This window comes from Rhinoraja longicauda, chromosome 15, assembly GCF_053455715.1.
Source record: "Rhinoraja longicauda isolate Sanriku21f chromosome 15, sRhiLon1.1, whole genome shotgun sequence".
NCBI classification, from domain to species: Eukaryota; Metazoa; Chordata; class Chondrichthyes; order Rajiformes; family Arhynchobatidae; genus Rhinoraja; species Rhinoraja longicauda.
The window spans coordinates 47,634,590-47,656,648 of NC_135967.1; the positions used below are offsets into that span (position 1 = coordinate 47,634,590).

Below are 22,059 nucleotides of genomic sequence, written 5' to 3' on the forward strand. Positions count from 1 at the left end.
TCCTTATCTCTGTGTCTCCCTCTCCCCTGACTCTCAGTCTGAAGTAGGGTCTAGACCCCAAAACGTCACCCATTCCTTCCATCCAGAGATGCTGCCTGTCCAGTGAGTTACTCCAGCATTTTGTGTGTAACATTGTGATAGTGCTTGCCATTGACTTGTGGTAGACACTGCAATTAATTAATTCCTTGATATAACAAAATATGCAATAACTTGGGAAGAAAAACATTGCAGCAGGGAACTTTGTCTGCAACACATGAAAAACAGGAGAATGCAAAATTATGCAAATGGAGTAACTCTCGTGTGATGGGGGAGGTTGACAATACAAGCATAGAAATGGGGATTTATGATAGAAAGAAGTTTATATAAATATTCAGCAAAAATATGAACACAGGAGGAAGAGTTGGGTCGTAATAAATTGCATATTCAGATTTGTCGTGCACGAAACAAAGCTATCTTGGCACAGCGTGATATTTATATACAATCTACACTGCATTCAGAATGTATTCAGACCCCTTCACTTTTTCCACATTTTGTTATGTTACAGCCTTATTTTAAAATGGATTAAATTCTTTTTTTTTATCATCAATCTACACACAATACCCCATAATAAAGAGTGAAAACAGGTGTTTAGAAATTTTTGCAAAGTAATTAAAAATAAATAACTGAAATATCACATTTACATAAGTATTCAGACCCTTTACTCAGTACTCTGTTGAGGCACCTTTGGCAGCGATTACAGCCTCAAGTCTTCTTGGGTATGATGCTACAAGTTTGGCACATCTGCATTTGGGCCATTTCTCCCATTCTTCTCTGCGGATCCTCTCAAGCTCTGTCAGTTTGGATGGGGAGCATCGATGCACAGCTATTTTCAGGTCCCTCCAGAGATGTTCGATCGGGTTCGTCCGGGCTCTGGCTGGGCCTCTCACGGACATTCACAGACTTGTCACGAAGCCACTCCTGCGTGGTCTTGGCTGTGTGCTTAGGGTTGTTGTCCTGTTGGAAGGTGAACCTCCGCCCCAGTCTGAGGTCCAGAACACTGGAGCAGGTTTTCATTAAGGATCCCTCTGTACTTTGCTCCGTTCATCTTTCCCTCAATTCTGACTAGTCTCCCAGTTCCTGCCGTTGAAAAACATCCCCACAGCATGATGCTGCCACCACCATGCTTCACCATGGTATTGGCCAGACGATGAGACATGACGCTTGGCATTCAGGCCAAAGAGTTCAATCTTGGTTTCTTCAGACCAGAGAATCTTGTTTCTCATAGTCTGAAAGTCCTTTAGGTGCCTTTTGGCAAACTCCAAGCGGGCTGTCATGTGCCTTTTACTGAGGAGTGGCTTCCGTCTGGCCACTCTACCATAAAGGCCTGATTGGTGGAGTGCTGCAGATATAGTTGTCCTTCTGGAAGGTTCTCCCATCTTCGCAGAGGAACTCTGAAGCTCTGTCAGAGTGACCATCAGGTTCTTAGTCACCTCCCTGACCAAGGCCCTTCTCCCCCGATTGCTCAGTTTGGCCGGGCGGCCAGCTCTATGAAGAGTCCTGGTGGTTCCAAAGTTCTTCCATTTAAGAATGGCGGAGGCCAATGTGTTCTTTGGGACTCGCAATGCTGCAGAAATTGTTTTATACCCTTCCCCAGATCTGTGTCTTGACACAATCCTGTCCCGGAGGTCTAGGGACAATTCCTTCGTCTTCATGGCTTGGTTTTTGCTCTGACATGCACTGTCAACTGTGGGACCTTGTTTTGACAGGTGTGTGCCTTTCCAAATCATGTCCAATCAATTTAGTTTACCACTGGTGGGCTCCAATCAAGTTGTAGAAACATCTCAAGAATAATCAATGGAAACAGGATGAACCTAAGCTCAATTTTGAGTGTCATAGCAAAGGGTCTGAATACTTATGTAAATGTGATAATTCAGTTATTTCTTTTTAATTACTTTACAAAAATTTCTAAACACCTGTTTTTGCTTTTTTATTTTGGGGTATTGTGTGTAGATTGATGATTAAAAAAAATGAATTTAATCCATTTTAAAATAAAGGCTATAACGTAACAAAATGTGGAAAAAGTGAAGGGGTCTGAATACTTTCTGAATGCACTGTATATACCTCATAGACATCTCGGTTACCGGTGAAAATCATTTGGGGCGATATTATAAAGTGACCAATTGTAGATCTGCCTGCTGCCCCTTCCATGGGGCTGCCTGGTATTTGTTTCACCATCCACCTTGAAATATTTCAAAATATTATAGATACTTATATTTAGGAAAACATTGTCTGTCATAATGATGAAAATGAGAGAAATGAATTTATCTCTTTCCTAGGATAAAAGACTAGGCTCTGAACTGGTCTGCTAATGAAAGCGGCATATAGGATGTGAGGAAATTGTTTTCTGGTTTAGCCGGTGGACCATGTGAAGTTAACTGGTTATAACAACAAATGAATACTTTGCCATATTCACTTATAGCTTGATGTGTGCATTTTGCTTTGCCAATTCGACTCAAGTCTGTCCATTTTCTTTGCAGAATCACAGGGAGGGAGCTAACCTGTGGGAGGTGGGGGCAGGTGGAGGGTGTGCAGTTCGGAGAGAACCCTCCAAGTATAATTCAGTTGGAACTGTAGAAGAAATAACTACATATTGTGTGCCTATTTGTTGCATTTGAGGGGATGGAGATTGCCAGGATCCGGTTTTTCCAATGTTATTCTTCGTCTGTAATTGATCCATCCCTCTCCAAATTGTAAACTGGATGATTGGAAAATTGCAAATATTACTCCACTGTTCAAGAAGGGAGCAAAGCAGCTGAATGGAAACTAGGCCAGTTAGCCTGACTTCAGTGGTCAGTATTCACAAAATGCTGGAGTAACTCAGCAGGTCAGGCAGCATCTCGGGAGAGAAGGAATGGGTGACGTTTCGGGTCGAGACCCTTCTTCAGACTGATGTCAGGGAGGCGGGACAAAGGAAAGATATAGGTGGAGACAGGAAGATAGAGGGAGATCTGGGAAGGATGAGGGGAAGAGAGGGACAGAGGAACTATCTAAGGTTGGAGGTCGATGTTCATACCACTGGGCAGCATCTGCAGTTATTTTCTTATACTTCAGTGGTCAGTAAGATTTTAAAGTAAATTATAAAGGATGAAGTTTCTGAAGCACACGATAACATAACCAAAGTCAGCATGATTTTGTGAAAGGGTGATCTTGCCTGGTGAATCTTTTGGAATTCTTTGAGGAAGTAAATAGCAGCTAAGACAAAGGTGAGTCATTGGATGTGGTGCACATGGATTTTCAGAAGGCTTTTTATAAGGTGCCACACATGAGGCTGCTAACGAAGATGAAAGCCCATGTTGTCAGAGGGAAGATACGAGCATGGATTGCAGGTTGTCTGAATGGCAGAAGGCAAAGAGTGGCGATAAAGGGTTCCTGGTATTGGAAGAAATGTGTTGGATTGGATGAAGACTCACTGTCAGTGGCAATAATTGTTATTTCATGCTTCTATGATATAACTACTGGAGTGCCCCAAGTATCAGTTCTTAGCCCTTAATTATTTTGGAGGAAAGAGCAGAATATAATGTATTCAAGTTTGCAGGTGACATGAAAAAGGCAGAAACACGTGATGGTTATACAGGGACTCTGCAACAAGACATAGATAGGTTGGGTGAATGGACAAAAGCTTGATTAATGGAATTTAAGTAATAAAGTGTGAGATTACACAGTTTTGTAAGGGAAAAAAAGGTTGACTATTATCTAAATGGAGATAGATTGAAAATGAGTAGAAATCAGAAAAATCCAGGTGTTCACGGAGGTGGAGCCTTGCAGGCTGGCGGTGGAGCCTCGCGGGCCAGAACCTCGCGGCTGGAACCTCGTGAGTCGGAGGTGGAGCCTCGCGTGTCGGAGCTCGAGCCTCGCGGGTCGGAGGTGGAGCCATCGGTGCCTGGGTCTGCGGAACCCGCGGCTGTGGCTTGGGTCAGCGCCACGGAGGCATCCGGTGAGGACCCGGCAGCGTTAGTGGAAAGGTCGGTGTGGCTGTCGATGATGGCGCCAACCGACGGTCGAGGACGGACACGCGGAAGTGAGGATGCCTCTACCGAGGGAAGGTACAAAGGAGGACCCGGCTCAGGGGGACTGCCATGAGGGAGGGGGAAGAGCAACGGCGGAGTGGGGGCTCCGCCATGTGGGAGGGGGAAGGGCAATAGAAGATCCGGCTGTGGGGTGACTGCCATGAGGGAGGGGGAGGGGGGTGGGGAAGAACAAAGGGGGACCTGGTGGGGGGGCGGGGAATCTGTAACTTTTTAAGCGAAGAATTTCACAGTGACTTATCACAGGTGACAATAAAGTATTCAATTCAAGTAGTTATGAAGGCAATGACATAGGCCTTAATTGCAAGGGGGTTAAAGGTTACAAATGTGGAGATAATGTTACTAACGTACAGGCCATATCTAGAGTAATGCACAGTCCAACAGCCGGAAAGTGATTGGCCAGGCTAGTCCTGAGATGAGAGGGTTGTCCTATCATGAATGGCTAAAGATGTTGGATCTATATTCTTTGGAGTTTAGAGAATAAAGGAAGATCTTATTAAAATCTTATTAAAACATAAGGGGCATGACAGGGTATGGAATATCGTATATCTCTCATTTCCCTTTTCCCTAACTAGTGTGAAGAAGGGTCTTGACCTGAAACATCGCCCATTCTTTCTCTCCAGAGATGCTGCCTGTCCATTGAATAATTCCAGCTTTTTGTGTCAATCTACAGGGTAGAGAAGATGTTTCCACAAAGGGGAGAGTCTTGGATGAGGGGACATAGTTACAAGATAATGGGGTGGCCATTTAAAACTGAGGTGCACATCAATCACTTCTTGAAGAGGATACTGAATCTCAAAGTCTCTATCCCAGAAGGTTGTGGAGGCAAGACGTATTTACGGTCGAGGAAGATATATATATTTTAAAACGGGCAATTGAGAGAAGTAGAAGAGGAGTTGAGGTCTGGGACAGATGAAGTATGATTATTTTAAATGATGGGGCTGACTTGAGAGGCCAGCTGGGCTATACCAGTTCCCATTTTTCTGTGTTTCTGTTCTAAGGCATAATGTTAGAGCTGAATAATAAGATAAATATATCTTAACTTCCATTATGTTGTTTTGAAATGTGCAACTCAACATGTGCAAATTTCATGCAGTCTTTCAAGGATATGAAGTATTATCTTACCTGAAATAAACTGGAGCCCTCGGCTTGAACAATTTTCACAACAGCTATAATGGGGATCCATATAACGCAGAAGATAATCATACACCAGCCAAGTGCTGTTCCCCAAGTAGGATATTGAACAGATCCATATGTTGGTGGAACAAATGTTGCTAAGGACCAAATTAAAATTGCCTGTATGAAAATATAGGATGAAACAAAATTAGAACTGCAATCTGCTGTTTGATTATAAACAAGTTAAATTGCTAAAAAAATTAATGTTTTCTTACTGTCAGCAGACATGGGGAAATAAAAAACCAACAGAGTTTCCACCACAGCCAGAATATCCAACTCTTTTCTCCGATCATCATCTCAATGTCCTTGATAAATCTGTTTACCCCTATGAAGAATAAAAGTGGGTAATTACAATAACATAGTTCATCCATTTTATAAGACAACCTGTCTGCTGTAGTTCATCTTGTTCTGTGCATTACTATTGAGCAGAAAAAGGGTCTCGACTCGAAAAGTCACCCATTCCTTCTCTCCTGAGATGCTGCCTGATCTGCTGAGTTACTCCAGCATTTTGTGAATAAATACCTTCGATTTGTACCAGCATCTGCAGTTATTTTCTTAAATTATAGAAGGCAGTCATTAAAGATTTCAGATGAGTAAATTCATCCCATTGACCAACTAATACCTTCTGATACAAAATACAGAGGCTTAGACATCATTAAAACAAGCTTAAATATCAGATTTGAAATTGAAAACAAAGCAGAAAATACTGGAAATGTTCAGAAGGTTGGTCAGCATCTATGGATCGATAAATTGTTACTGGACCCGAAACGTCACCCATTCCTTCTCTCCAGAGATGCTGCCTGACCCGTTGAGTTACTCCAGCTTTTTGCGTCTACCTTTAACAAAATTGTTAACTCTATTTTACTCTACACAAATGCTGTCTGAAGTGCTGAGTGCCTCCAGCATTTTATGTTTTTCTGAAATACTTTGCTTTTCAACTGATGTATCAGATCTGTGCTAAAAGGGTCAGAGTCTGTGTATCCAATAAGAGAAATAGGTCCATCAATCAGAGTATTTTGTACTGACAGCAAATGAATTACAGAAACATCTTGAGGGGGCGTGAGGGAACTGAAATAGTTGCTATTTTGTTGTACTTCAGGCTCAACAGTTAAACCAACTGACAATTCACTGAGCCATAATGATAGTTGATCATGAAAATAAACTCCTGGAGGAATTCAATGGGTCAAGCAGCATCTGTGGAAGGTGCATTGTGACTGCGAGGTGTGCCAAAGGAGGACATTTCAGAAGTCCTGGAATGGAAAGCCTAGTCTTAAGAACAGATGCAAGAATATATGGTTAAGAACAGATGCAAGAATATATGGTTAAGGCATCTGGATGTTAGTGGGTTTATATTTGATATCAGTAGATAGTTTGTCTCTTGAGATATAGGCAGCCAGATCTAGAAAAGGAACAGAAGTGCTAGAAATGGGCCACATGACTAGGAAAGCAAGATAGAAGTTATGAGCAAAGCTGATAAAATCATTTGATTTTGCTTCTTCTTTTTCCCTGTTGTACTTACCATAGATCCAGCTTATACCAATAAGTTCTACAACAGCTGCGACTAGAATTCCCCATCCACCACAGAAATGATCCAGTATATTGATCCAATAAATACCAGCCTAAATAGAAATTAACTATTAAATATTTCCTGTTAAGAAAAGTGCATTGCACTGAATAAAAATCTTTGGAACATGACTGAGATTTATGAATCAACATCAAGTACAGATGAGGTGCCGGAAGACTGGAAGATTGCAAATGTCGTGCCTTTATTCTATCGGGTTGCAGAAAAAGCAAAAGTTACTAGAGTATTCTGAGAAACAGGATATACATATATTTAGATGCACAAGGATGGATTAAGGATGGTCAACGTGGTTTTGTACGTGGGAGGTCGTGTCTCACGAATCTTTGTACAAATAGATTTCAGTAAGGCATTTGACAAGGTTCAGCAACTCAAGGTAGGCTGCTCTGGAAGATTAGATGTCGTGGGATACAAGGAGAGATAGCTGAATGGATAGAAATTTGACTTTGTGGAAGGAAGCAGGTGATGATAGAAGGTTGCTTTTTGGGCTGGTGGTTGTGATTAGTGGTGTGCTTCAAGGTGTGCTAGGCCCATTGCTGTTTATCATCTAAATCAATGATTTGAACAAGAACGTATATGGCATGATTAGCAAGTTTGCAGACGACACAAAAGTGGGTGGTATTGTAGATAGTGAAAAGATGTAGCAGGATCTTGATAGGTTGGGCAGGTGAGCTGAGGAACTGGTTGATTGAATTTAATACAGAGAAATGTGAGGTGTTGCATTTTGGAAGCACTAACATGGGCGGGACCCTCACAGTGAACGGAAGGGGTCTGGGGAGTGTTGTAGAGCAGAAGGATATAGGTCTACAGGTATATAGTTCATTGAAAGTGGCATCACAGGAAGATAGGGTGGTCAAAAATTCTTTGGCACATTGGCTTTCATCAGTCAGAGTATTGAGTATGGAAGTTGGGAGGTCATGTTGTAGTTGCATTAGATGTTAGTGAGGCTGCATTTAGAGTATTGTGTTCAGTTTTGGGCACCATGTTATAGGAACGATGTTGTCAAGTTGGAACGGGTGCAGAGAAGATTTACAAGGATGTTGCAAGAGCTCAAGGATCTGAGGTATAGGGAGAAGTGGAGCAGGTTAGGAGTCTATTTCTTGGAGCGCAGGAGGATGAGGGGTGAGCTTATAGAGGTGTAATAAATCATGAGGAATAGATTGGATAGGTGCACTGAGTCTCTTCCCTAGAGTAAGGGAATTGAGAACCAGAGGACATGGGTTTAAGATGAGGGTGAAAGATTTAATAGGAACCTGAGGGGTAACGTTTTCACACAAAGGGTGGTAGGTGTATATCATATTATATCATATATATACAGCCGGAAACAGGCCTTTTTCGGCCCTCCAAGTCCGTGCCGCCCAGTGATCCCCGTACATTAACACTATCCTACACCCACTAGGGACAATTTTTACATTTACCCGCCAATTAACCTACATACCTGTACGTCTTTGGAGTGTGGGAGGAAACCGAAGATCTCGGAGAAAACCCGCGCAGGTCACGGGGAGAACGTACAAACTCTTTACAGTGCAGCACCCGTAGTCAGGATCGAACCTGAGTCTCCGACGCTGCATTCGCTGTAAAGCAGCAACTCTACCGCTGCGCTACCGTGCCGCTCTAGAAAGAGCTGCCGGAGGAGGTAGTTGAGACAGGTACAATCTCAATGTTTAAGAAACATTTAGACAGGTACATGGATAGGACAGGTTTAGAGGGATGAGCCAAATGCAGGCAGGTGGGACTAGTGTGGATGAGACATGTTGGCCCATGTGGGCAAATTGGGCCAAAGGCTTGTTTCCATGCTGTAAGACTATATGACTGAAAATCAACACTTCTCTGAACTACAAAGCAGGCAATATACTTTGATAAACCACCACTGCCGCCATATTTACTTCCTTTTCTGAAGGACCAAATTTTTTGGTTATTACTCTGATGACAGGAAATTAAAAAATAAACATGTGATTTAATGTTTACAACTTTGTTTACACCCCTTCCATTCACTGTGAGGGTCCCGCCCATGTTAGTGCTTCCAAAATGCAACGCCTCACATTTCTCTGTATTAAATTCAATCAACCACTTCCTCAGCTCACCTGCCCAACCTATCAAGATCCTGCTACAACTTTGTCAAGTGAGTAAAGCTCTTCAATGTGTACATCCCTAAACCTAAGAACATGCGCAAAAAGATCTTGCTATTTAAAATGGAAAAAAATATATCTTTTATTCACTGTGATAACCAAAATATTTTGTCTGTTTAACCAGATTCTGTAGGTGGGAAAAATCAGTTACCATTTCTTCACAATATGATAAATTAGAAAACAAGTAGGAGGTCATTCTTTAATACTTTAATGTATAATGCTAAACTTCTAATTTTTGGTTCTACAACTAATCTCAGATGTGAGAAAATAGTAGACTACATATTTGACCATGCAGTAATGTTTATTTCATTGCTTTGTGATCAAATTTTTAATCCACATATCATTTTATCTAGTGTGCATTTTCAACTATGTAGCATCGTGTATTAAAGTATCCATCCCTCGAGATATTCAACCAGATACTTCATGCCTGACTTTTGCGTGCACATCAATGTCAAATATGCATAAAGCATTTATAATTCCCATGCAATAATATTTTCTCTCTATTTTATAGCACCTTCCTCCTCACCCTGTCTTGAATCTAGTTTCAGCCCCAGACATGAACAAATTCCTTTGGGTGCTCTGCATCACAAGAAGGAAATATTGTTAAAAGCTGATTAATAGCAGTCAGACATCTGATGCTTCTAAAGCTTACAATGGTAGGCACATAACCAAAATGATTATTAGCGAGCACAAGATAATTTCCAGGCCAGTAACTTTTAGAAAATTAGCATACCTGTGTCACACATGCAAGGCCAAGGAAAAAAAAAATCAAGCAAATGCCTGCTGTCAGATAAATCCGTTTTGATTGTAGTAACTTGGGGAATTGGTCCAACAGCGTTGTCAAAATTGTTTCTAGTGAAAGAAAATGTTCAAAGATGCTAGTAATTCTTAAATAATTTTCACAGCTACAGGAAAACCAACACTGAAATTAATACTTTGGGCAGTTTCTCCTGTGTAGTAAGAAAAATAAGTACTAAATACTGTCAGTCTGAAGAAACGTCTCAACCCGAAACGTCATCCATTCCTTCTCTCCAGAGATGTTGCCTGTCCCACATTTTGTGTCGATCTTTGGTTTAAACCAGCATCTGCAGTTCCTTCCTACACATATTAAATACTGAACCTGTGCACTAAGAACATATGAAAGCCCCTTGTAAATAGTGGAATAAGTGCCCATCTCACAAACAACCCATCTTTCCTTTCCACCGGCTGTTCTTGCCCCTTCTGTGCAAGTCGGTGGTTTCCACATCTGACATCTCAGAACACTCAAAACCAGAGTAGAAATTAATCTCCAAACCTTGCTGAATAGTAAAAAGAAATGAAGTAATATAATTCTTACCGATTGTTGCAAACTGACTGTCAAGTCCGAGAGTGACCAACATGAAAAAAAATAAAATGGACCAAAAAGGTGCCACTGGCAGCTGTGCAAGAGCCTCTGGATAGGCAATGAAAGCCAAACCGAAACCTAAGTGATGATACAAATGAAATGTTACAATTAGTTTTGTTTAAAATAAAACCACTGTAAATGTTGTCATCTTTGAAGTGGCTAATCTCTTTACATGATCAAGATCTATCAGTTTGGGGAGTATAATTGTGTAATTAGTTTGAGATATGACTGTTCATCAATAGGTTGTGTGCTGGGGAAATGGACCTTCCATTTAAGGTCCGAAAGATCTCATTAAATCTATTTGCAGGTGCAAATCCTACTTTGCCCCATCACTGTGCAGTATCCCTCTTTCATTGCACAAAACAGCTATCCAGGATGTCACCAAATAATATTCCAAATTAATTTCCAGTTTTGTGCTGTGGTCCACGCCCATGAGGATTAGATAGACTGGCCAAACTTACATTCTTGCATACAGCAATCAGTGTGGATACGAGTCCCTTCATCACTTTGGAATGGATTCGTTTCCAGGTCTCAGAATTAAAACCAATTTTAACCTAATCACATCTTCTAGATTTAAATCAAATCAATTGAATCAATGATGTTCAAAACTATGTGATCCTGCTTGATACTTTTAATAGTTTCGATGATTCCAGTTTATTAATTGTATGCACCTAGTCAATAATTTTTTGATTGCTTTAATTAAATTTAAACTGGTTACATCACATTATTTTCAGATTGGTAACATTGTTTATGACAACAAAGAAACTGTAACTGGTCACAGAAGTAAATGATGCCATTGGCTGTGATAAGCAAGGTGACAATTAGTGGCTTCCACAACTCAACTGTAGACACCAGTGCCACAAGTAAAGCCAGAGCACGATAAGTCCCTCAGTAAAATCAACTGTTGATGTGCTCAGTTGAAACTTGTGACATTTTTTATCTTTCCAAAATTGCATTATTTAGTTCTTTATAGAATTGTGGTAAATTATACACCATTAACAAAGTTTGAAAGTTGTACATCTAACGTCACCTGCAGTTGAAGGAATGCCTATCATTTTCAGTTTAAAACAAAAACTTCTTATCGGAGTATTGCCAAAAGGGTGAAATGGCTAAGTTTGTTGAGCAATTCACTTCTACCTCATGGTTTGGAAACTGAAGATAACGGGTCTGATTGTAAAGTACCTGATTTTGCAACCTCTGAAACAAGCTTGTTTTGTATGTGAGCCATATGTCCAAGGACTGAGAAGATGGCGAATCCTGCAAACACACTCGTACCACAATTAATAATACAGATAATGATGGCATCTATGTAACAGTTGTTGTGGAATTTGTTGTAGGATGACAGTGCTGTTAAACCTCCCCAAGCAACTGACAATGAATAGAATATCTGAGTTGCAGCATCTTTCCAGACCTGATAAATAGAAAGTAGACGTAATTAACATGGTAGATCTCAATCAGTTTTGAATAAAATTGCATTAATCATTGGAGATTCATATTATAGCTCTAAAGTGTGCTACATAATTGAAAATCTTTTTGTCAATTGAGTAACCAGTAGAAAAGCTGGGCCATGAATTTACTTTATCTGATATCCTCCAGACTATTACCAGTTTTATAATGCTATGTTTTAAGCATACGACATAATGATTAAGTTTAATAACATTTACCTTTGTTGAAAATAGCACAAAGTAGGCCTATTAAAATTATATTATCATCTCACAATAAGTAACAATTGGATCTTAAATCCCTAATAGTCTTATTATTGAACTGTCCACAAGATACTAAAGGGTAGGTGTGAAGAATGTAATGCAGTAATTATTGCATTGCATTTATTTTCAATCGTATCCCTTCCAATTCAATAATTTCCTATTCCATCTGATTATAAATATATTATATATATGTTAAACTCTAATATCAAATCTGCAAATATCAACACTAAAATTGAAGTTCTTGATCTTTATTGTGTGGTAGCAACTTACTTCCAACTCTGTCAAATAAAACACTGTATCTAAGATCAATTTTCTCATGTGAATATACCAAAAGCAGCAATTTTTAATTTTAATATTTCAGAAATAAGAATAATAAATAAAAGTGAAAACTGAAATAGATTTGACTGTGGCATTAAATCTGTTCTTTGGATTATTGATGCACTTACCTGCGCATCAGATAATCTATTGATATCTGACTGGCTTCCAATATAGAATTCAATTCCTTTATAGGCGCCATCCAGAGTAGCACCTCGGACCAGGAGTATAACGAGAACCACATAAGGAAATGTTGCTGTGAAATAAACCACCTAACCATGGAGAGTAGATTGTTAGATTTTTGACATTGGTCATGCAACATTTGCAGTATTGTATTAATGTTGAATGACAACCATTGTAAGGAAAGCAGAAAACGAGTCAGAAGTCAATTAGAGAAATAGTAATTACTTGAAAAGCATACTTTTTCTGGATATTGTTACTGAAATTAAATCTCAGATGGATTTTGCTGCCAAAATCAAGAGTCCATCATTAACAATCAACCAACGGATGTTTAGGCACAGAGAAATGATTTATAAATTTATAAAACTATATTTTCAGTCCAAAAAATTCCACCATTTTCTTTGCGTAAATGGAATCTTAGCATCAATTGCCATATTATATTTAGATGCTTATTGGATTTGTGTATAATTGTTTGTAAAAATTACCTGAAAATCATATCATTAAGAAAGAAAGGACACTGTGGTACCACAGATTAACTCCCGACTAAAGAAGTTCCTCCGCACCTCCTTTCTAAAAGAGCACCCTTTACTTCTGAGGCTATGACCTCTAGTCCTAGACTCTCCCACCAGTGGAAATATCCTTTCTGCATCCACTCCATCTATGCCTTTCATTATTTTACGTTTCAATGAGGTCTCCCATCAACCTTCGAAACTCCAGCAAGTAGAGGCCCAGTGCCGTCAAACGCTCGTTATATGCTAACCCACTAATTCCTTGAATTCCTCATCCAGTGTCATGGAGTCACAGCCATAAAGCACAGAAGGAGTCCTTTAACCCACCACAGCCATTGTTCATGCCAACCGTTTTGCCCATCTGCACTAATCCCATTTGCCTACTTTAGCATTGTGTCCTTCTATGCCATGCCTAATTAAATGCCTGTCTAAATGTCTGTTAAATGTAGTGGTTGTAACTCCATCGCCTGCTCTGATTGTGAGCTCAAGATATCAGATAAAGTCTGTCTAAAAAAGTTTCATTAAGTCACCTTTAAAATTCTTTCCTCTCACCTTAAACGGATGCCCTCATTTTTTATTGATGGCCCACCTATGGGAAAATATTCTGACTGTATACCTTATATCTGTAAATCTTAAAATTTAATATACCTCTCTCTCTCTCATGTCACTTAACAACTCTCTCTGCTCCAGGGAAAATAAACCCAGACTATCCAATCTTTCCCCATATCTAAAGTCTTCCAATCCAGGCAACATTCCGATGAATTTGCTTTACACTCTCGCCAGCACAACCACTTCCTTCCTATAGTGTGGCAATCAGAACTTTACACAATGCTCCGAGCAGTCTAATCGGTGCTTTTCAAAGTTGCAATATAACCTATTTTATACTTTATGCCCTCTGATTAATGAGGGCAAGTATGCCAAATACCTTCCTCACCACCAATCTACCTGTTTGCGATTTTCAGAAAACTGGACTTGAATTTCAAGATCCCTCAGTTCATTAACATTTCTCAGTGTCTTGGCATTTATTATAGGTATACTACCCTTATTTGACTTACAAAGCACATTATATTGCACTTATCAGGACAAATTCCATCTGCCAATGTTCTGCCCAATTTCCACCTGATCTATATCTTGCTCACTATCCACAAGATCACTAAGTTTAGTGTCATCACAAACTTGCTAATCTTTCATCCTACATACACATTGAAGTATTTAATAAATATAAATAATTCCCCATACATACTCTTTCATGCAAGTTATAAAATCAAAATATATTGTACTGAAAGTTACAAGAGCAAGATCTAAACAGCAGGGCATTCAGACTCGAGAATTGTTTCTGTTTTTTCACACAGCAAAGAGATCTTCAGATCTCACTTAGGCTGGCAGTGTTCATGAATAATCCATTCAACTCTTGCCAAATTTCTGTTAACATCGCTTTTGAGGTAAACGAACTGACTTCACAAATTATTTATAAATTGTAGTTGTTTGTTACCAGAATTTGAACTTTACTCATCACTAATTATTTTACCTTTCCTGAAGATTTGATTCCTTTGGATAGTGCTAGCCCAACGATCAACCAGGCCAGAAGCAGACAGAGGGCTAAGTACCAGACTATCTGCCCTGTCTCATCCATTGAACTTGAGCGGCGTAAAGCCACTTTACTATATGAAATGAAAACAAAAACATCTCAGATAAAAATACTGTTAATTGTACATAGTTGCCATATTTAACCAATAATACATGGATCAATAAGATAAAGGCTGAGAAACCCTGTCATGTAGTGCATGTATTTTTTAAATAATGTGACTGGTTTGTATTGCAAACTTGGTTGTGAATTATGAACGGCATTGTGTTAAGAGTTTGGGAAATCGGTGTGCATGATGCACAGAAATGCAATTAATCTGTAGTGTGGGTTGGGGAAACTTGGCTTTAACAGCTTTAACACCTTTGTTACTTACAAGGTTTAGATACTTTCCTATTGCTTTGGAATTTCAAATAGAAAGTTTCCAGGCCACTACTTCATTGTCAAGACAATAATTGTCTACGTTGAATTGAAGTTACATCAGTTTGCCTTAAGATTCAATGGTACTACTATCCTTGCCCATTTTGAACTCGTCAAACATCTTGGAGATCATGTACAACAAAATGGGTGACATTTTGGGTTGAGACCCTTGACTGAGAGTCAAGGGAGAGGGAGACACAGAGAAATGGAAGGGTAAGGTGTGAACACACAGATCAAAGCAGAGGATGATAAGGAAATGTGACATCAGTCTGAGGAAGGGTCTCGACCCGAAACGTCACCCATTCCTTCTCTCCCGAGATGCCGCCTGACCTGCTGAGTTACTCCAGCATTTTGTGAATAAATACCTTCGATTTGTACCAGCATCTGCAGTTATTTTCTTATAAGGAAATGTGGTAATGGTTCATTGTGAGCTGAGGGGAAGGTGACAAGGAGGCATACAATCAGTAAAATTGAATCAGGAGGACAGTGAAACTAGTTGGGGAACTGGGATAGGGGAGGAACAGAGGGAGAAAGCAAGGGGTTACATGGTTAGAAAAATCTATATTTATCTCGCTGCTTTCCCTAGTTCTCCGACTAGTTTCACTGTCCTGCTGATTGTACGCCTCCTTGTCACCTTCCCCTCAGCTAAGAATGAACCATTCTACATTTCCTTACCATCACCTGCTTTGATTTGTGTTTTCACACCTTACCTTTCCATATCTCTATGTCTGGGTGGCACCAACAATGGCTGCCTCGCCAAAAGTCCCTTCTTTGTGTTTTAATAGCATGTGTTAAATGTATGTTTTCAGGGTTCTTTAGCTTGTTTTATGTGGGGGGTGGTGGGGGGGGTGGTTGGGGGAGACTTTTTCTAATCTTTTACCTCGACGGAGATGCAATTTTTTTTTCTGTATCCTATCTCTGTCTGCACTGAGCCCTAACATTAAGGAGTTGGTGGCCTTTGCTGGAGATCGACTTGGTGCTCCACCGCAGGGAGCCTACTGCACTTTAACATCGCAGAGCCCGCAATCCCTTTGCCAGGGATCAACCTCGGAGCTCCAACCGTGGGTGCTTGCGGACTTTAACATCGTAGAGCTGGCATTCTCTGGTCAGAGACCAACTTTGGGAACTCCAAACCGCAGGAGCTTCGACTGCCCCGATCCAGGAGCTTCGACTGCCCCGACACGGGAGCTTCGACTGCCCCGACGCGGGAGATTCGACTGCCCCAACGCGGGAGCTTCGACTGCTCCGACGCGGGAGATTCGACTGCTGGCTGCGGGAGCTTCGATCGCCCTGACGGATGGTTCGACAGCCCCGAATAAAGTGAGGAATGTGGGGAAATCCGCTGTGGTGGATGTTTATGTTAACTTTTACGTAATTGTGTGTCTTGTTGCTTTTTTTCATATGTCTGTATGGTAATTCGTATATCACTGTACCTTAATTGGTGTGTAACAATAAAAAGACCTCTGATATCTTTGAAACCTTTGTCTCCCTCTCCCCTGACTCTCAGTCTGAAGAGGGATGGAACTATCGATACTGGAACTATCGACTTACATTTAAGAATGTAGACTTGACCATCTGGACTAAAGTTATCTGTTTGCCTCAATGATCGGACTTCCAAAAACTCTTAATAAAGCTGGGTCTCCTCAATCCAGATGGCTGCTGTGATGATAACCTCATGAACCATTCTAAACTACAACATCAGTACATAATGAACTGTAATCCATATGGTTTGACTAAATGATAGTTTACAATTGACTTGTGTAAACTTCCTCCCCATCATTAAAAAGGGAAGATTCCCCAACCAGCTTTGAAAGAATATGCAAACAACTTTAACTTGGAAATCAAGTCTCATAGCATCATCAAATGAAAACATTTTTTCCCTATTGTGTACCTAGCCTCAGATCAACAAATATTTGGCTTCCTTTACCACATGCAGTGCATTACGTTTGCTCTGATGTTCCTTGCAAATGCAAACAATAAATGAGCATTCCCAAAACTTCAATTCGCTATGATGATTAATGCATGACACAGCTTATGTAAATCCCCACAATGATCCTACTTTTACGCATGTTGTAAAGTAACATGCTTATTTATATCTGATCTTAAAAGATACTGAATAGGGAAGAAACATTTGGATGTAAAAGCACATGAATAGGAAGACCTCTGCTCTGGGATTCAATCACACACATGGTTTTGCACAAAGTGTGGTGTGGTGTGCAAGGTGTGGGCTAACAGCAATGCAGCAAACACATACAAATCCCTATTTATCATTTTGTTTTGTTTTGTTTAGGAGCAAAACTATTTTCCCTCAGTATTAATAATATTTCCAAAAATGATTTATTACAAAGGTTGAGATTAAATTTGAAATAATTCTGTTTTCTTTCATTTTTCATTTTTCTGCTACAATCAAAAGAGAAGGGACCCGTGCGAAGATGTGAATTGTGAGGTGAAATAAGACGAATACCAGTCCGGCTTTCCTTTTACTGTCCTCAAAATTACATGACTATGGTTACTTGACTAATTATGGAAATTTGTCTCCATTAATCATCGATACAATACTGAAATAAACCCCAATTGATGGAGATTCACAGAAAACTCGAGCTGGGCCTGGTTTGACCCATGGTACCCTCATTGCTGGAATACCCTGTTCTGGAGGCAGAGGGCTTATTCCACTCACTCGCAACGTCTAGGTAGAGGTCTTTTCTTTAAAACTGCACTGACAAGATTAGAGCATCTTATATGGTATGAATCCTCGCCTTCCAAAGCCCAAAACTATTTAAACAGTTTTTAAATGTCATTGGTAGTCAGAGAAATGGTAAAATTGAAATGTCATTTAAAAATTAAAATTATTTTAAACAAAAATTTCAAAATTTATGGAAACAGGGATATTTTAAATATTACATTAGACCATGCCCAAAAAAAAGAATCTTCATCCTTTCTAGAACTAAAACCCTTGTAGAGTCAAATGGGATTACCAGCCCTTTCCAGGTTTGACCCAGAATAGGATCCGAGAAGTTATCCCAACCAGACCGGGCCTCACTGCTGCACTCCATGTGAAGTTCCTGATGAAGCACAATGGTAGGTGTGCTGTCATTTAATATTCTTGTTGATATTTAGAATTGGCAGAGAAACTGCAGAATTCCTAAACTCCACTGAAATATCAACAGTTAAACCGTAAAAGAATTAGAAAGGCGCAAAGGTAAGTAGGGTTGGGAAAGGGCTTAGGAATGCATGGCTTGAATAGCTGATTCCTGCCAGCAAGATTCATTTCCACAGGGTCAAAGTAACAGAATCTTTTCAATGCACCCCTGACATGTCCTGTCTTACATTCATAGTAAAACATTAGGTTTTGTCACATTGATGTAATTAAATCATTAAGTCATGAATATGAAAACAAAGGAGTGCAATATATTGTGTACGGTGGGGATCCTAATGAGACAGTCAACCTGATACCCACTACTGACATATATGCCCATTAGGAGCTAGTGGAATCACAGGATATGGGGAGAAGGCAGGCACAGGTTACTGATTGTGGATGATCAGCCATGATCACAATGAATGCCGATGCTGGTTCGTAGGGCCAAATGGCCTCCTCTTGCTCCTATTTTCTATGTTTCTATAAGGAAAGGCTGGACAAACTTGGATTGTTTTCGCTGGAGTGACTAAAGCTGAGGGGTGGCCTGATAGAACTTTATAAAATGAAGAAGAGGCATAGATAGGATATGTAGTCAGGGATTTTTTTCCTCTAAAAGCATCTAAGTTCTTTCAGCAGTCTTTTGTTATTCCAGCATTTGAGTCCTCTAGAGTCTCCATTGACACAATTTACTTATCCTACAAATCACTGTTAAAAATTATTGGATTCATCATTGCTTATTCAAAAGCTAATTATACTTACATCAATCAGAATATTACTCACTAAACATTCATGCAACCAATCTTCCCAGAGGAAGTTGCTGTTACCGTTTTGCAATCTAATGATTCTGCACTTTGCGGCAATTTACTTACTCCCAGTATTGCTCACTTGGACCCTGGTGAGGAACATAGATTTTTGATCCATTTGTGCAAGTTACATTGTTTGCTTGCAGCCATGTTGAATTAACAATTTCAAAATCTCCATTATCCATTGTGAGATTGCAGAATGGATCTAGAAGATGTGGAATGTGAAATAAAGATATATAAATGCAGTGCCATTTGGAGGTGAGAATGTCCCAAAGTGCTTTAAAGAAAACTAATTTTCACAATGATGCCAATCTAACTAATCCCATCTGCCTGCACATGGTCTGTATTCCTCATTCTCTGTTCAAGTTTATGTCTAAATGCCTCTTAAATGTTATTGTTATATCTACTTCTGCCACCTTTCTTGGTAGTGCATTCGAGGCATCTACCATTCTTTGTGTAAAACAAAATGCCTGACAAATCCCATTTAAACTTTTCCCCTCTCACCTTAAAGTTATGTCCATTAGTATTTGAAAAGACTCTGGGAAATAGCCTCTGATTATCTATGCTATCTATATGCCTCTTCTTAATTTTATCAAGTTCTGTCCAGAGAAAACAATGCAAATTTGTCCAACCTTTCCTAATAGCTCATATTCTCCAATTCAGGCAATATTCCGGTGAACCTCTTCTGACCCATCTCCAAAACCTTCACTTTCTTCCTTTTGTATGGTGACCAGATTTGTGTGGAGTTCATTCAAATGTGGCCAAACTAAAATTGTATATAGCTGGGCAGCTCCCAGGCTCTTTCTTGATATACTGTAAAGGAATCTCGAATAGCAATCTAATAAGAACATCATTACAAAAACACATCACAAATATTACTCCAAGCCATGTATTGCAGAAAAAAACACATATTTTAAAGTGTTCCCCATAGATTCGTCTGCTGTGTATTTAATATCTTCTATGCATGACAGTACAGTACTTTCATCACAGAATATACTGTTTTGCAATGCACCAGAACTGCATACATCACAGAGCACTGTAGTATGCCTCATTAAACGTATGTGTATAACACTGCAACACATATAGTAGTGTATTACATGCACCCACCTATTGCAGTGCACCCTAAGTATGACACATCAATCAATATATTACAGTGCCACTCATGTAAGAAGGGGAGTAGAGGGAATCCAGGGAGTTATAGGCCCATGAGCCTCATGTCAGTGATACAATACAATACAATACAATACAATATATCTTTATTGTCATTGTACAGGGGTACAACGAGATTGGGAATGCGACTTCCATACGATGCAATAAATTAATTAGCTAATCAGCATAAATTCAGACAACCCAGTGAAACAAAATTAGAAACAGTTTTAAAACAGAATAAAGTGCAAATAGGTCTGTGCCGGTTCGCTGTGCGATGTGACCATCCGACTCAGCAGGACCGGTTCAGAGCAGCTATGGCCCTGGGGATGAAGCTGTTCCTGAGTCTGAGTTCCTGAGATAGGGTAAATATTGGGGAAGATTCTTCGTGATAGGATTTACTCTTTATTTCAAATAGAATGGGTCAATTAGGGACAGTCAACCATTCATTCATTAGGGTTAGGGTTAGTACACAGCAGGTCATGTATTAATAACCTGATTGAGCTTTTTGAGGAGGTGACAAAGGTGATTGATGAGGGTAGAGTGGTGGATATTGTCTAAATGGATTTTAGTAAGGCATTGATAAGTCCCCCATGTAGACTGTTGAAGAAGATTAAGATGCACAAAATTAATAGTGACTTGGTCGTATCAATTCAGGGCAATATTTAGGCTGGAGGTCTGTGACCAGTGGTTGTTAAGTCCCTGAAATTCAAATCCATTGGACATTCTTATGTTAGGTAGACCAATTCTGGTAATAGCCTTGGATGACATTTGGTAAAGAATTAGGTTGTCAATTTCCTTTTTTATCCCATTTCCCCTTCCATTAAAGATGAGGATGATGATAACCTCTTTGTGGACTGACATGCACTTCATAGAGCCTATCCAACCCAACCAGATTCCCTTATGTTTGTATGGTGGAAACTGTTGAGATTTCTTGGACTATCTATTTTATCATGTGCCCATCTAACGGCCACATTATTAATCTTACATTATTACCAATTTCCCCTCATTCACTCAGCCAAATTGAAGGCAAAATTATTTGTCTTTGTCTATGCATTAGCAAACAGAAGTTAGCACAGTACCTTTGGATGTCTTACTGCAGGTTTCATCTGCACCCCACCAACTGAAGCAGTCTGACCATGGCAGTGGAGATTGGAAGGAGGCAAACAAGTAGAATAGACTGTAGCCAATGATGCAGTTGTAATAAATGGTCACAAATGTTGATATAAGTACCATAGTAATGCCCACACCTTAAAGTGAAAGATTAAAAGAAAACAAATTATTAAGTATTCATTTGAAATACACATTTCATTTATACAGTAGGCATTCAAATCAACTTTGATTAACATTGTTGTTACTTCTATCAAGTATCTTTTTGAACTGAGGAAACAGATATAAAATGAGAGATTCAATTGGCAATTGGGAGGAGTACTTTATTGACCATTAAGAGGTTTGGGTTGCTCCCAAGAAAGTGACTGAAATCTTTCCTTTTATATAAATAAAACTTGTGAATTCATTATCTTTCAGAAGCTCCAACTTGTTACAAATTTAAAACATGTAATGTTCATACAAATAAATGGAAGAGATATAGTCATTAATTTTGTTTTCCTACTTTAGCAACGAAATAATACATTCTGTAATGCCATTAATGTTTTAAAATTAAAAATTGAACTTTGCAGAAGTAATTATAAAGCAGATAGAGAAGCGAGTGATAGAGAGGGTGGGAATTATTGGGAGGAAGCGGTTCCAAGGTTGCAACAATTGTCATGAATGATGGAGTAAAAGAAATTTAAATGCATGGGAAGTTATGGGCTGGAAGATGGCAGAGAACTAAGAAATGTAAGGACATAGAGGAATTTAAAATCATAGGTGAAATTATTAAACTATATATTGTAGCATTTAATAGCCAGTGTACGGTCAGTGAATACTG

General features: G+C 39.5%; 1 protein-coding gene across 1 annotated transcript in view; it reads right to left on the reverse strand.

Moving 5' to 3' along the window:
* The window catches only part of LOC144600709 (sodium- and chloride-dependent neutral and basic amino acid transporter B(0+)-like), a 40,690-nt gene that overhangs the window by 5,120 nt on the left and 13,511 nt on the right, over positions 1 to 22,059 (reverse strand). Inside the window, exons 4-13 of the mRNA XM_078412619.1 lie at positions 21,212 to 21,379; positions 19,050 to 19,188; positions 14,571 to 14,703; positions 12,485 to 12,625; positions 11,515 to 11,743; positions 10,285 to 10,410; positions 9,682 to 9,800; positions 6,760 to 6,859; positions 5,456 to 5,565; positions 5,190 to 5,360 (exon numbers count right to left, since the gene is read on the reverse strand). Of these exons, the coding sequence (XP_078268745.1) occupies positions 5,190 to 5,360; positions 5,456 to 5,565; positions 6,760 to 6,859; positions 9,682 to 9,800; positions 10,285 to 10,410; positions 11,515 to 11,743; positions 12,485 to 12,625; positions 14,571 to 14,703; positions 19,050 to 19,188; positions 21,212 to 21,379 (1,436 nt within the window). The remainder of the gene's footprint in view (positions 1 to 5,189; positions 5,361 to 5,455; positions 5,566 to 6,759; positions 6,860 to 9,681; positions 9,801 to 10,284; positions 10,411 to 11,514; positions 11,744 to 12,484; positions 12,626 to 14,570; positions 14,704 to 19,049; positions 19,189 to 21,211; positions 21,380 to 22,059) is intronic.